At 42.3% G+C, this 14303-nt stretch overlaps 1 protein-coding gene across 1 annotated transcript in view; it reads right to left on the bottom strand.

Moving 5' to 3' along the window:
* Window positions 1–14303, bottom strand: part of LOC124777195 (DNA-directed RNA polymerase, mitochondrial) — a 283528-nt gene that overhangs the window by 231034 nt on the left and 38191 nt on the right. The window contains exon 6 of the mRNA XM_047252510.1: window positions 5040–5204. Within this exon, the coding sequence (XP_047108466.1) occupies window positions 5040–5204 (165 nt within the window). The remainder of the gene's footprint in view (window positions 1–5039; window positions 5205–14303) is intronic.

Here is a 14303-nt window from a genome sequence, read left to right as displayed (position 1 = left end):
TTTACACAGAGTACGCGAAGGAACTGTCCCCATTCTTGCGGCGGTGTAATGCAGGTCTCCTAGAAGAGCGTAGCGTTCCAAAGGATTGGAAAAGGGCACAGGTCACCCCCATTTTCAAGAAGGGATGTCGAACAGATGTGCAGAACTATAGACCTATATCTCTAACATTGATCAGTTGTAGAATTTTGGACCACGTATTATGTTCGAGTAAAAGTACTTTACTGGAGACTAGAAATCTACTCTGTAGGAATCAGCATGGGTTTCAAAAAAGACGATCGGGTGAAACTCAGCTCGCGCTATTCGTCCACGAGACTCAGAGGGCCATAGACAAGGGTTCCTAGGTAGATGCCGTGTTTCTTGACTTCCGCAAGGCGTTCGATACAGATCTCCACAGTCGTTTAGAACAAAGTAAGAGCATAAGGAATATCAGACCAATTGTCTGATTGGACTGAAGAGTTCCGAGATAACAGAACACAGCATGTCATTCTCAATGGAGAGAAGTCTTCCAAAGTAAGAGCGATTTCAGGTGTGCCACAGGGGAGTGTCGTAGGACCATTGCTATTCACAATATACATATTCACAATATACATAAATGACCTTGTGGATAACATCGGAAGTTCACTTAGGCTTTTTGCGGATGATGCTGTGGTATATCGAGAGGTTGTAACAATGGAAAATTGTTCTGAAATGCAGGAGGATCTGCAACAAATTGACGCATGGTGCAGGGAATGGCAATTGAATCTCATAGTAGACAAGTGTGATGTGCTGCGAATACAAAGAAAGAAAGATCCTTTATCATTTGGCTGCAATATAGCAGGTCAGCAACTGGAAGCAGTTAAGTCCATAAATTATCTGAGAGTAGGCATTAGGAGTGATTTAAAATGGAATGATAATGTAAAGTTGATCGTTGGTAAAGCAGATGCCAGACTGAGATTCATTGGAAGACTCCTAAGGAAATGCAATCCCACTGCTTGAATACTGCTCACCAGTGTGGGATCCATACCAGATAAGGTTGACAGAAGAGATAGAGAAGATCCAACGGAGAGCAGCGCGCTTCATTACAGGATCATTTAGTAATTGCGAAAGTGTCACGGAGATGATAGATAAACTCCAGTGGAAGACTCCGCAGGAGAGATGCTCAGTAGCTCAGTACGGGCTTTTGTTGAAGTTTTGAGAACATACCTTCACCGAGGGGTCAAGCATTATATTGCTCCCTCCTACGTATATCTCACGAAGAGACCATGAGGATAAAATCAGAGGCATTAGAGCCCACACAGAGGTATACCAACAATCTTTCTTTCCACGAACAATACGAGACTGGAACAGAAGATAAAGCTGATGGAGGTACTCAAAGTACCCTCCGCCACACACCGTCAGGTGGCTTGCGGAGTATGGATGTAGATGTAGATGTAGATTTCTAATAGAACACAACTATGCATTTTTGGTGTAGACTAGAACTGACCCAGTAAACTATTTAGCAATTCTGACTGATGAATTAAGAGATGTTTGTAGTAAGAAGATTCACTCCCTCACTCTGTATAGGGATAGGAATGGAAAAATGATACACTATTTGCCATAATTTTTCATATGTCAAAGACAAATGAAGCGTGGAAAGAAAATACTTTGGCAAGTTTCACTGTGTCAGTTTACATTAACATAAGAGAAGAAATTTCATGTTTTTCATACTAGCAAATTCTCTTTTCACAAGTTGTCTATAACTTTTCAAAAATTATAGTACTGGTTAGAAAAATAAAACAAAAACTGTAGCTTCTGCTATATTGGCACAGATGTAGTTCCGTATGTTAACCATATGGCAAAACATTCTTCTCTTTGGGTGCCATCATTGGTCAAAATCTTGTTCCCATACCTCAAACAGTTAGCGATATATGACGGATGTTATGAATACTTCATTCCCGCGCTTGTGATCAGAGATGATCAGAGATGAATATGCTACTTAAAATCTATTTTCTCGACATTGGAGACAGATAGAGACCTCCTCCAAAGTCTAAAGCAAAATTAGGTATTTCATTCACAGCAACATATGGTATGATATGCAAGAACAAAATCATAGCGACCCCCATTTTTCATCGCAATGTTTCTGAATTTGTTACATATATAGGAAATATCACAATAACTATGAGCATTAACCAAATAATGGGCATTTCACCAAGAAGTTGATATACAAAGCTACAAATAACACATAAATCAAGTTTTTTACCAAATAGATTCTGTAAAATCATTTGAGAAAGACTGCCTCGATTTTGTCAGTGCAGCAATTTGCAAAGCCTGGCCCGCTTTGGGTGATGACACAATGAGTGTGCCATGGCCTTCTCCTTAGGTGGAGGCTGTGGAAACACCTGACAGGCATTTCTCAATCCACCCATGCATGCATGGGGCTTTCTCCTTATCTGATATGAGAACTCTTGAGAGGTACTCGCCCCTACCACACAGCATTTGAAATATTTGGTTGTAGTGGTACATACAGGATGAACAATGTGATAAACTATTTGGTCACACCCATAAGGCCCAGTTCCATGATGGATCAAGAAGATATATTTTCTTATTTTACACTTTATTAAATTAATGTAAAAGGTCCATGAAAAGTAACATCAGACAGAAAAATTAATCTCAAGTAACATCAGACAGCATTATACACTGCTCTAAAAAGTGCAATGAATGGTAAATGTGTACAAGTATAATATTACACTATAAAACATTTCAGAAGAGTATAAACATAGAACAAGAGAGTAGTGATTGTTTTCAATCTTTTACTACCATGTAGTAATACTTAGCTGTTTATGGATTATTGTCAGTCTTTCTTTTAGAAAAGAGAGAGGGGAAAGTGAAAACTAAATGTACAAATGTACAACATCTAAATTTAGTATACACAGAAACACGATAGAAAGAAAGAGAGAGAGAGAGAGAGAGAGAGAGATAGTTCCCAGAATGAGATTTTCACTCTGCAGCGGAGTGTGCGCTGATATGAAACTTCCTAGCAGATTAAAACTGTGTGCCCGACCGAGACTCGAACTCGGGACCTTTGCCTTTCGCGAGCAAGTGCTCTACCAACTGAGCTACCGAAGCACGACTCACGCCCGGTACTCACAGCTTTACTTCTGCCAGTACCTCGTCTCCTACCTTCCAAACTTTACAGAAGCTCTCCTGCGAACCTTGCAGAACTAGCACTCCTGAAAGAAAGGATACTGCGGAGACATGGCTTAGCCACAGCCTGGGGGATGTTTCCAGAGTGAGATTTTCACTCTGCAGTGGAGTGTGCGCTGATATGAAACTTCCTCGCAGATTAAAACTGTGTGCCCGACCGAGACTCGAACTCGGGACCTTTGCCTTTCGCGGGCAAGTGCTCTACCAACTGAGCTACCGAAGCACGACTCACGCCCGGTACTCACAGCTTTACTTCTGCCAGTACCTCGTCTCCTACCTTCCAAACTTTACAGAAGCTCTCCTGCGAACCTTGCAGAACTAGCACTCCTGAAAGAAAGGATACTGCGGAGACATGGCTTAGCCACAGCCTGGGGGATGTTTCCAGAATGAGATTTTCACTCTTCTCATTCTGGAAACATCCCCCAGGCTTTACAGAAGCTCTCCTGCGAACCTTGCAGAACTAGCACTCCTGAAAGAAAGGATACTGCGGAGACATGGCTTAGCCACAGCCTGGGGGATGTTTCCAGAATGAGATTTTCACTCTTCTCATTCTGGAAACATCCCCCAGGCTGTGGCTAAGCCATGTCTCCGCAGTATCCTTTCTTTCAGAAGTGCTAGTTCTGCAAGGTTCGCAGGAGAGCTTCTGTAAAGTTTGGAAGGTAGGAGACGAGGTACTGGCAGAAGTAAAGCTTTGAGTACCGGGCGTGAGTCGTGCTTCGGTAGCTCAGTTGGTAGAGCACTTGCTCGCGAAAGGCAAAGGTCCTGAGTTCGAGTCTCGGTCGGGCACACAGTTTTAATCTGCCAGGAAGTTTCAGAGAGATAGTTGCTTAGCAGTCTGACAATTTGAAGTGCTGCACATGGCCTCCATAAGTCACTGACGTAAATAAAAATATAACAATAAAAAATAAAAAAGAATAATAACTGGTTGTGGATATATCTCCATTTGACACCATGTCAAGCTTTTGTAAATATGATTATTGTCATTTGTTTAAGATTTTTATCATCAGTAAACTATCTAGGTTTGTTTGTTTAAATAAGATACAGTCTGACTATATGAGTTATTACAATATATTCAGTTACAAATTTTGTTACAGATTTATCCAGAAACACAAAACTGTCAGAATCTACCAATGTGTATGCTCAACACAAATTCTGTTCTTTAGCAGAGAAAAAAATTCAGATACACAGTGTAACTGTGTATGTCACCACAATAGAAGCTTTTCCCTGTTTTTTCCTTCCTTATTTTTATGAAGCAAAGCAAATTACCATAACTGATCACATTCAATTTCTCAAACCTTATTGTTTCTGAAAAAGGCTCAAGGAATGCTGCAACATTTAATTTCAACGTACTCTTTTATTTTCAAAGCACCTTGGTTATGTAAAAGTAGAATGGGGTCAAAACTAACAGCAGCAGTTTGCTATTCCAGTTCCCACTTTCACCAGACTTATTTAATATCAGTTTCATTAAACTACACCACTAAAATTGAAAAAAATGTCTTCAACTTAAACAACAGAGATACAGATTAAAAGATTAAATACTGTATTGGATGTACTTGGTAAAATATAAATAATTTAAGCAGTAAAAATAACTCAGCAAACAGCTAAGGTACTGAATCACCTGCTCTGAAGCTGTTGAGAACTTTGAAGCAGGATTTGTCTGAAACCTAATAACATTATCAGTCTTGTTGATATGCCTCTCAACAACTCAGTGCCTCCATTGAGTTGGTATCTTTACTCCATAAATTATTTATACACCAAAAGCTTATTCAGACTAATTAAGGTAATTTGCTGCTATCACTTCTAAGCCACTGTATTTTCTGATTAGTGGATGTAAAAAGTAGTCGCAAAGATTATAGTTAGGAAAATTTTTCTCTTACAGCTTCCTTCATTTCATCCAGGAAATGTACTAGTTGAATTTTTGTTCCGTCATTCTCAGGCAAGCGACCAGCACACTCAAGACAAGCAGCAAATGAGTGAACATTTGGCGCCACCTGATCTTCTTGCAACATGTGCATGATTTCCTTCACTTTTTTTAGATTGCCCTGTTAGGAAAAATGCATAATTTTTAATTTCTTGAGTACATAAATGATAGTAAACCATATCTCATTAAGTATAGGAGTGTACACACATTTTGTTTTTGTTTTTTAGGAGTGTCTACTTACAATATGCTGAAACAGAAACAGTTTGAGCAATTACCCATACATGCGCGCGCGCGCGCACACACACACACACACACACACACACACACACACACACACACACACACACACACACACACACACTTTCTCAAATTGCTTACCTAGACTACTGTTATAAACTTTAATAATTCGCTTCTTGCTAGTTTCCTAAATTTGTGGTTCATTTTATGTGGTATCTTAAATAAATCCAATATTGCCCAAAATTATCCCAATGTACCAACCAATGACAGACCATACATAACCAAAGGATGATTAACAACACTTTTCATTGCGTTTGAAAATTCTGACAGGTTTTTATTCCGACATGAGCATCACCACATTTCCTGTAAGAATGAATTGTCATCTGCTTAATGTGATATGCAACACTGCACCATGGTAACTGCTTCACTATTTCAGCTAATGGGATCCTCTCTCCCAACATCAGTGTTTCAGGATAATAAAATTGGCAAGTGATCTTTATAGTGCATTGCGATTTTCTCACATCATTATTATTCTGAGGACACTTACATAGTGGCAGACAGTAGTTTTATATCTGATAAAACTGTTTCACTGGCAAGAAATTGAGTAGAATTGATGAACAAAACAAGCAACTTCAGGGATATGAAATGTTGTAGTCATGACTTAATCAATACAAATAAAAATGTAAATCTTCATTTGTTCAAAATCGTGTATCTTTGAAACTTCTTGAGCAACTGCTTCGAAATTCTGATGCAGCATTTCAGGCACATTTGTAGATGCCTGTTTCTTATATTTATTAAATACCTGAGACGTTTTGAGATTTTTTTTTGTAAGAACATTTCCCTGTTATTAAATTTATAAAAAATATATATTACATATATTTAAAAAATACACATATAAAAAAAGATGTGTATTCCAATGCAACATCCTGCAAAAATTTCGAAGTATTCATTCAATAACTTCCAGAGATTTGTGATTAGGAACATTCACAGTTTCTATATAAGTACAAATGCAGATGTTCATTTCTTCACGGACTGCTTTGAAATTTTGACACAAGGTTGAATTCTAATATGGGCATGTTTTTAGTTACCAATTCTTTAATATATGATGTACATTATTGTTGTGACGCGCCAATCATTCAAAGTGCCGCCGTGCAATTACGCACGTCCTCTACATGCGGCGCTGTCTGCCAGCCATGCAGCAGCCGCGCCACCTAAGCGGCCAGCTAGCCAGTGGCCACTAGACTTGGACTCAGTGCTCATTCAAATGTTACCGTGTTCACATGTCTTGCTTTGTCAACTTGCTCAGTGACTTATATGTGTTGTGTCGTTTTGAAATACATGTGTTCAACTTGACATTACAACAATTGGTGATGAGGTAGCGGATTTTTCCTTTTCATCGTTGACCCACAGGTTTCCATGGCTACTGTCGAGCAACTATTGCACGGTCTCATTGAACAGCAAACACTTCTCACAAATGCGATTCGTGATTTCGTCGCAGCATCAAATGCGGGGCGTTTGTCATCGTTGTCTATACCTCCTTTTCCTCCTTACGACGAGATGGTGGAAGACTGGTCTGATTACGAAAAACGTCTTCGACAGCACTTCTTGGTACTTCATGTCACGGATGAACAAACATGTAAGTCTCTGGTCCTCTCATGGATTTCACCTCAAAGGTATCAGTTGTTGTCGCAATTGGCTCCTTTGAAAGATCCTGCGCTTTTGTCCTTTGCTGAAATGTGCTCACTTCTGTCTGTCTATTTTCAAAAGCAAACGCATGTGGTAGCCTCTCGTGTTACCTTTTATCACTGTCAAAAACAACCGCATCAATCCTATCGCGCTTGGGCTGCTGAAATTCACGGAATCAGTCAAAAGTGTCAATTTGTTACTGACGTTCACAAAGAATCCTATGCCGATTCCATGGTACGGGATGCTATTATCCGGTCGGCGCCCGACAAAGAAGTTCGGCAACGTGCCCTTCAGTTGGCTAATCCGACTCTAGATGAAGTCCTATCCATCATGCAGTCTTTTGAAAATTCTCGCGCCGCTGGGGCGCAGATAGAGGCATGGGGTGACGTCGGGGAAATACAACCTCTGTGCGCTGTTGACGACGCGTGCGGTGCGTCCCCGCCAGCCAACGTGGCTGCAGTACGCTCCCATGCGCAGCCTCGGCTTAACTGTAAACAACCCTCTAAGAAACTGCAGCAAAACCCCCGGCAACTTCCTCGATGTCCGCGGTGTTTTACGAAACATTCACAGGAGGGTTGTCCCCAACGTTGGGCCGTGTGTCACAATTGCAAAAAGAAGGGTCATGTGTCTGCCGTTTGCAAATCCGACCGCATACATGATGTTCATGACTGTGATGCTGATTCTGCTTCCGTGTTGTCTGTAAATTGCACTTCTTCCCTTTCAGGGAAGTTATTGCTCATTGTCCAAATCCTTGGTCGGGATGTTCGCATGCAGGTGGATACCGGTTTTGCTGCCACTATGATTAATTCTCAGATGTATCTTCAGTTGGGTTCTCCACTCCTATCACCAGTCACTCGGCAACTATGGACGTACAATAAACAGAAGATTTCTCTCTTGGGACAATTTAATGATGAGGTATCTTACAAATCCGTCGTTCGCACTGTTCCCATATTTGTGGTCGACCAAAGTAATGCAGAGAATCTTTTTGGTTTCGATGCCTTTCGTGTTTTTGGGTTCTCCATAGATGACTCTGTCAAAATCGTCTTTGATGCTATTCCTTATGCTCAATTGGATTCCTTGTCGACGACATTTTCGTCCCTTTTTTCTCCTGGGTTAGGCCAAGCAAACGACTTTGAAGCTCATATCACGCTCAAACCCACTACTCGGCCTAAGTTTTTTCGGGCTCGGCCCATTCCTGTGGCCCTTCGTGATCGGGTAAAACGGGAGCTGGATCATCTCACTGCTTCCAGGGTCTTGCTTCCTGTCACTTCAAGTGAGTGTTCCTCTCCTGTCGTTGTCGTTGCTAAGCCAAATGATGATATTCGTCTCTGTAGCGATTTCAAAGCCACTGTAAATGCTCAATGCCTCATCGACACTTACTCTATGCTCCGACCTGAAGAAATGTTCACTAAACTTGCTGGAGGCCAGTATTTTTCTAAAATTGACCTGTCGGAAGCTTATCATCAACTTCCTCTTGACACTGCTTCCCGGCAGTTTCTGGTCCTTAACATGCCTTTCGGCCTCTATTAATACCAAAGATTGCCGTTCAGGGTTGCCAGCACCCCTGCTCTCTTTCAGCGATTCTTGGAACAATTATTGCTCCCTGTCCCTGGGTGTATAAATTACATGGACGACATTGTTGTCACTGGCTCCACCACTAAAGAACATCTTCAGAACCTCCACACACTTTTTCATGTCTTACAGACTGCCAGTCTTAAGAGTAATCTTCAGAAATCACAATTTTTTCAGGCATCTATCACGTACTTGGGGTTTCAACTCTCTCGCCATGATATTCGACCACTTCAGCAAACTGTTGCCGCGATTGATGCCCTTCCTCGCCCTACATCTGTTAAAGAACTGCAGGCCTTCTTGGGGAAAATAGCATACTATCACAAGTTTTTACTGTCTGCTGCGTCGGTGGCTCAGCTGTTGCATCACCTGTTGCATAAAAACGTGTCTTTTCACTGGTCCACGTCATGCAACGCGGCTTTCCAGACATTGAAGACTATCCTGAAACAGGCCCCGTGCCTGGCTACTTATCGACCTGGCCAACATCTTGTTCTTGCCATGGACGCCTCTCAATATGGGGTCGGTGCAGTCCTTGCGCACCATTTTTCTGATGGCTCTGAACAACCCATTGCTTATGCCTCCAAAACGCTCACGGATGCCCAACAAAAGTATTCTCAAATTGAAAAAGAAGCTTTGGCCATTATTTATGCTCTTCATAAGTTTAGTGTTTTTCTCTATGGATCCAAATTTCATCTTGTTACGGATCACAAACCACTTGTTTCCTTGTTTAATCCATCATCGTCACTTCCCGACAAGGCAGCACACCGCCTCCAGTGTTGGGCACTTTACTTGTCTCGTTTCAATTATGAGATTCATTTTCGGCCGACAGCTTAACATGCGAATGCTGATGCCCTGTCCCGCCTTCCCATGGGTCCTGATCTGGCATTCGATAGGGATGAACTTTTGTGTTTCCACCTGCATGTTGCCGAGCAGCGTGTTGTGGACAGATTCCCCATCACCGGGGACCGGCTGGCATCTGCTACGGGTTCTGATCCTACCCTCTCTCGGGTTTTACGCTGTATTCAGAAGGGTTGGCCAGATCATCCGTCCACTAAGACTTCTGACCCGCTGCGGAACTACTACGCTTTGCGCTACCGCCTCACAGCTAGGGATGGTGTTATCCTCCTTTCCACTGACAATGCTTCGACGCGTGTTGTGGTACCTGCATCTTTGCGTGCTTCGGTCTTGCGCCTCCTTCACCAAGGGCACTGGGGTGTCTCTCACACAAAATCTCTGGCGCGCCATCATGTGTACTGGCCTGGCATCGACTCTGAAATAGCACACATGGTCGCTGCCTGCGGCCCTTGTGCATCACAGGCCGCCGCCCTGAAGTCATCATTGTCACCGTGGCCTTCGCCTGAGACGCCCTGGGAGCGCATTAATGCTGACTTCGCAGGACCTTTCTTAGGTACTTATTGGCTCCTACTTATTGGCGACATTGACGCCTACTCTAACTTTCCTTTCATTGTCCGCTGCACGTCACCTACCACCGCGGCAACCACAAGTGCTCTCGCCCGCATTTTTTCTTTGGAAGGCCTTCCCCCTACTCTTGTTATTGATAATTGTCCGCAATTTGCCTCTTCCGAATTTGCGAATTTTTGTGCGCATCACGGCGTTACGCATGTCACAGCCCCTCCGTTCCATCCACAATCAAACGGTGAGGCTGAACGGCTGGTCCGCACATTTAAGGCTCAGATGCGGAAACTCATGACTTCTGCTGCTGATGATGCTCCTCTCCAGTTTCTGGCTTCTTACCGTTTCACCCCCATGGGTGACCACAGCCCAGCTGAGCTCTTCCATGGCCGACAGCCCCGCACGCTACTTCATCTTCTGCGGCCTTCCACCTCACAGCCACGGGTGCCTTCGCTTGGCCGGTTCACCACCGACGACCTTGTATGGGTACGGGGATATGGCAGGCAGCCAAAATGGAGTCCTGGACACATCTTACGACACTGTGGTCGACGCCTGTATGAAATCCAGACGGACACAGGTGTTGCAGTGCATTATTCGGACCAGCTTCAGCCTCGTGTGCCGGCAACGCCTGTTCCGAATGCTGCTACACCACCTTCGGCTCTACCTGATGCTCGGGATATTGGCATCTCTCATTACTCACAACGCAGCCCTCTCACCGTCATCTTGGTGCCAGTACAAGAACAGACACCACCAGGAGATGTGCCCATGCAGGAACTGGATGACCATCACCTGTCGGAGCCAATCTACTCACCTCCTTCTCCTACGGACGCCGACACATCGCCCATGTCTCCTGTTGTATCAACTGGACTTGCCGCAACAGGAAGATTGGTGCATGGGGCCCCAGCAGATTCGACCCCTACGTCTCCTGTCATCTCGACCCGTTATCATCGGGGACACTTCCGTCCGTACGGGAAGCCTCCTCCTCGAGACTTTACGGCCAGTCAAACAACGCCTAAGGACATTAGCAATCTACAGGCCACCTCCATCAAGACCAGTGCAAAAATTTCAAAGGGGGGAAAAGTGTTGTGGCTCGCCGATCATTCAAAGTGCCGCCACGCAATTACGTGTGTCCTCTACATGCGGCGCTGTCTGCCAGCCATGCAGCAGCCACGCCACCTAAGCGGCCAGCCAGCCAGCGGCCGCTAGACTTGGACTCAGTGCTCATTCGAATGTTACCGTGTTCACATGTCTTGCTTTGTCAACTTGCTCAGTGACTTATATGTGTTGTGTCGTTTTGAAATATGTGTGTTCAACTTGACGTTACAACAATTATATGTATATGTATATATCTACAAATATCATGATGTTCAGGATCCATCTATATTAGGTTACTACAGCAACAGTCATAAATCCCCACATCAAATTTAAAAAAATACTGTACACTTGTTATATTTCTCTTGGACAACTGGCTTGAGTAAAAAAATGCACACAACTCAGATAAACATATGAGTAGTTATCTTGTGCCTTTCAGCACATAAACATAACTCATTAAGTATTCCTAGCATCCGAGTGGGGACCTCTCTGGTAAACAGAAGGACTGTTATGAAAGATACACACGTTCTGAATGTCTGTTATCTTCTCTGCAGTCTTCTCGCATCTTTATCAGCTTTCACTGTTTTGTCATTTTTGTCAACCCTTTCATGAATTATGCTGCCCACCACAGCTTCCACGTAACTTTCTTTTTCTTATTTTTTCTCCATTTCTTTTGATGCTCGCATGCCTCGTGCAATTTCTTTCCCGAGTTTAGTTCATGTATTTGTTTCCAGTACCCTGTCAATACTCTGGAATTTGAATGCTGATTGCACCCATTATTACCTCCATCTCCTTACAAAATTATTTCTTGGAATGATGTATGTATGATTTTTCCTCCCCCACTTTATCTATAATTTTATCCATTACATTTTCTTCTGTCCTCCAATAAAATACAAGTAAGTCCTAAAAGATTGGCAGTCAGTGTCTATTTTCTCTATTGGCACATTTATCCTGCCTCAATGATTGGTACCTAAGCACTTTGTTTCTGTTTTAAGTGTCAATAAACATGTATTTGTAAATTACAAACTGTCACAATATCAAAGTCAAACAGTCAACACTAATTCACACACATCAGTACTGTGGCACACCTATCAATGATATTCTCAGTCATATCTCAGGTTTTTATTAGTAATTACCTGTCAATAAAATAATGAAATGTTAATTATCTACATACTATATTAATATTTTTGTCTACTGATACTGAATAATTAGAGCTTATGTTAATCAGATTACCTACCATTCAGAAAGTGGGTGCACTCAGCGGCTGTTATGTGACTTATAAATTATAGAGTGCAGCAATCAGTCGCCCTTTTTTAGATTTTATTATGCAAATCCAGATTTCGGCTAGTTAGCCACTATCTGGTGAGTATTCAAAGAACTGTGACTCATGCCTGAACAACAGGGACTTACATGCATCCAGAATAGAAAATAGTGCATTGAGAATGTGTAGCTACTAGCTGAAATCTGGATTCGCATAATAAAACCTAAAAAGGACAACTAATTGCTGCACTCTATCATTTATAAGCTTATGTTAATGTGGGTTTGTGAGTAAGTGCCAAGTTACTTACCACTTCTTTAATTTCTGGTAATAATCTGTTAAAGCAAAGAATGCAAGCTGTACTACAGTTCAGAATACAGGTTCAACTGCATGTCCTATCTGTAAGTGGTTGGGTAATCAGCTGAAACACTGTCAGAATCTAAGGGCATACTGTTTGCAATATGACGACAGCAGTGTTCAAGCCAACTTTAGAGTCAAGGACAGCCTTTCTTTTTTAAGTCTGCCTTGGCTCCCATGACAAGAAAGCGATATTATTTCTCTGTTCTCAAAATATGTCTGTGATACCACTGTTCTCCTACCATTTCTATGGATACACAAAAAACTAAAAAAAATTACCAGAATGAGATTTTCACTCTGCAGTGGAGTGTGCGCTGATATGAAACTTCCTGGCAGATTAAAACTGTGTGCCCGACCGAGACTCGAACTCGGGACCTTTGCCTTTCGCGGGCAAGTGCTCTACCAACTGAGCTACATTCTGGAAACATCCCCCAGGCTGTGGCTAAGCCATGTCTCCGCAATATCCTTTCTTTCAGGAGTGCTAGTTCTGCAAGTTTCGCAGGAGAGCTTCTGTAAAGTTTGGAAGGTAGGAGACGAGGTACTGGCAGAAGTAAAGCTGTGAGTACCGGGCGTGAGTCGTGCTTCAGTAGCTCAGTTGGTAGAGCACTTGCCCGCGAAAGGCAAAGGTCCCGAGTTCGAGTCTCGGTCGGGCACACAGTTTTAATCTGCCAGGAAGTTTTAAAAAAAATTACAAAAGATTAAGAGTATAGCGGTCTTCAATTGGAAGTAGAGTTTAAATTGCAAGGTGCTTTAACAAGCGAGATCCTGTTAAGGGAGCAAGCCTCTATCTTCTTACAATACATTATCAAGAGACTTCCAGTTTATCATACAACCTGGAGCACAATGAAATTTGGAATCGTAGTAAACAATAGAGATGTACTCACAGGAATGTTTTTCTAAAATATAAATATTCTGTGAGGGCTTACAGTCTTTACATAATTAACAATGTTTAGCAAAGAGACGAACTGTAATATCTTTTACACTGTAGTTTAAGGGTGGGGGACAGAACCAGAATGGTACAATATTAGAACTTGAGCCAATTAACAACTGAGAGAAGCAAAATTGACACACAAAGACCTTATATTTCTGATGACAACATAAAAGCACTACAATAAGAAAAAACTATAACATACAAAAGCAAGAAAGAAAATTAGGATTTAATGCCCCATTGCTGATGACATCACTGAGGTAGAGCACAATTTTGACTAGGGGAAGGATACTGGACTCCTCTGTTCAAAGGACCTTGTCCAACATTCACATCAGGTGATTCAGGGCAATCAAGGAAAACCTACATCAAGATGGTCAGACATGGATTTCAGCCACCATCCTATGGAATATAAGTCCAGTGTCTTATCACTGTGCCACATCACTCAGTCATACGACATATGGAGCGAAGAAACGGACAACACTAAGTCCACTGCACACATCACCAACTATGGTCTCCTGTGAAGGAACATCTGATAGTAAGGAATACACTAAACAAACTTGATAGATAAGAATGAAAACATTAGGAAAGTAAATTCGCGAATACCAAAGCACACAAAATAACTCGAGTCAGTAGATAGAGAGTACTAATACAGCTATGTAATAGGATCGGTCATATTCTAA

The sequence above is a fragment of the Schistocerca piceifrons genome, chromosome 2 (genome assembly GCF_021461385.2).
Source record: "Schistocerca piceifrons isolate TAMUIC-IGC-003096 chromosome 2, iqSchPice1.1, whole genome shotgun sequence".
Taxonomy (NCBI): Eukaryota; Metazoa; Arthropoda; class Insecta; order Orthoptera; family Acrididae; genus Schistocerca; species Schistocerca piceifrons.
Note: the sequence above shows the minus strand (reverse complement) of the source record. Positions and strands in the feature narration are given on the sequence as shown.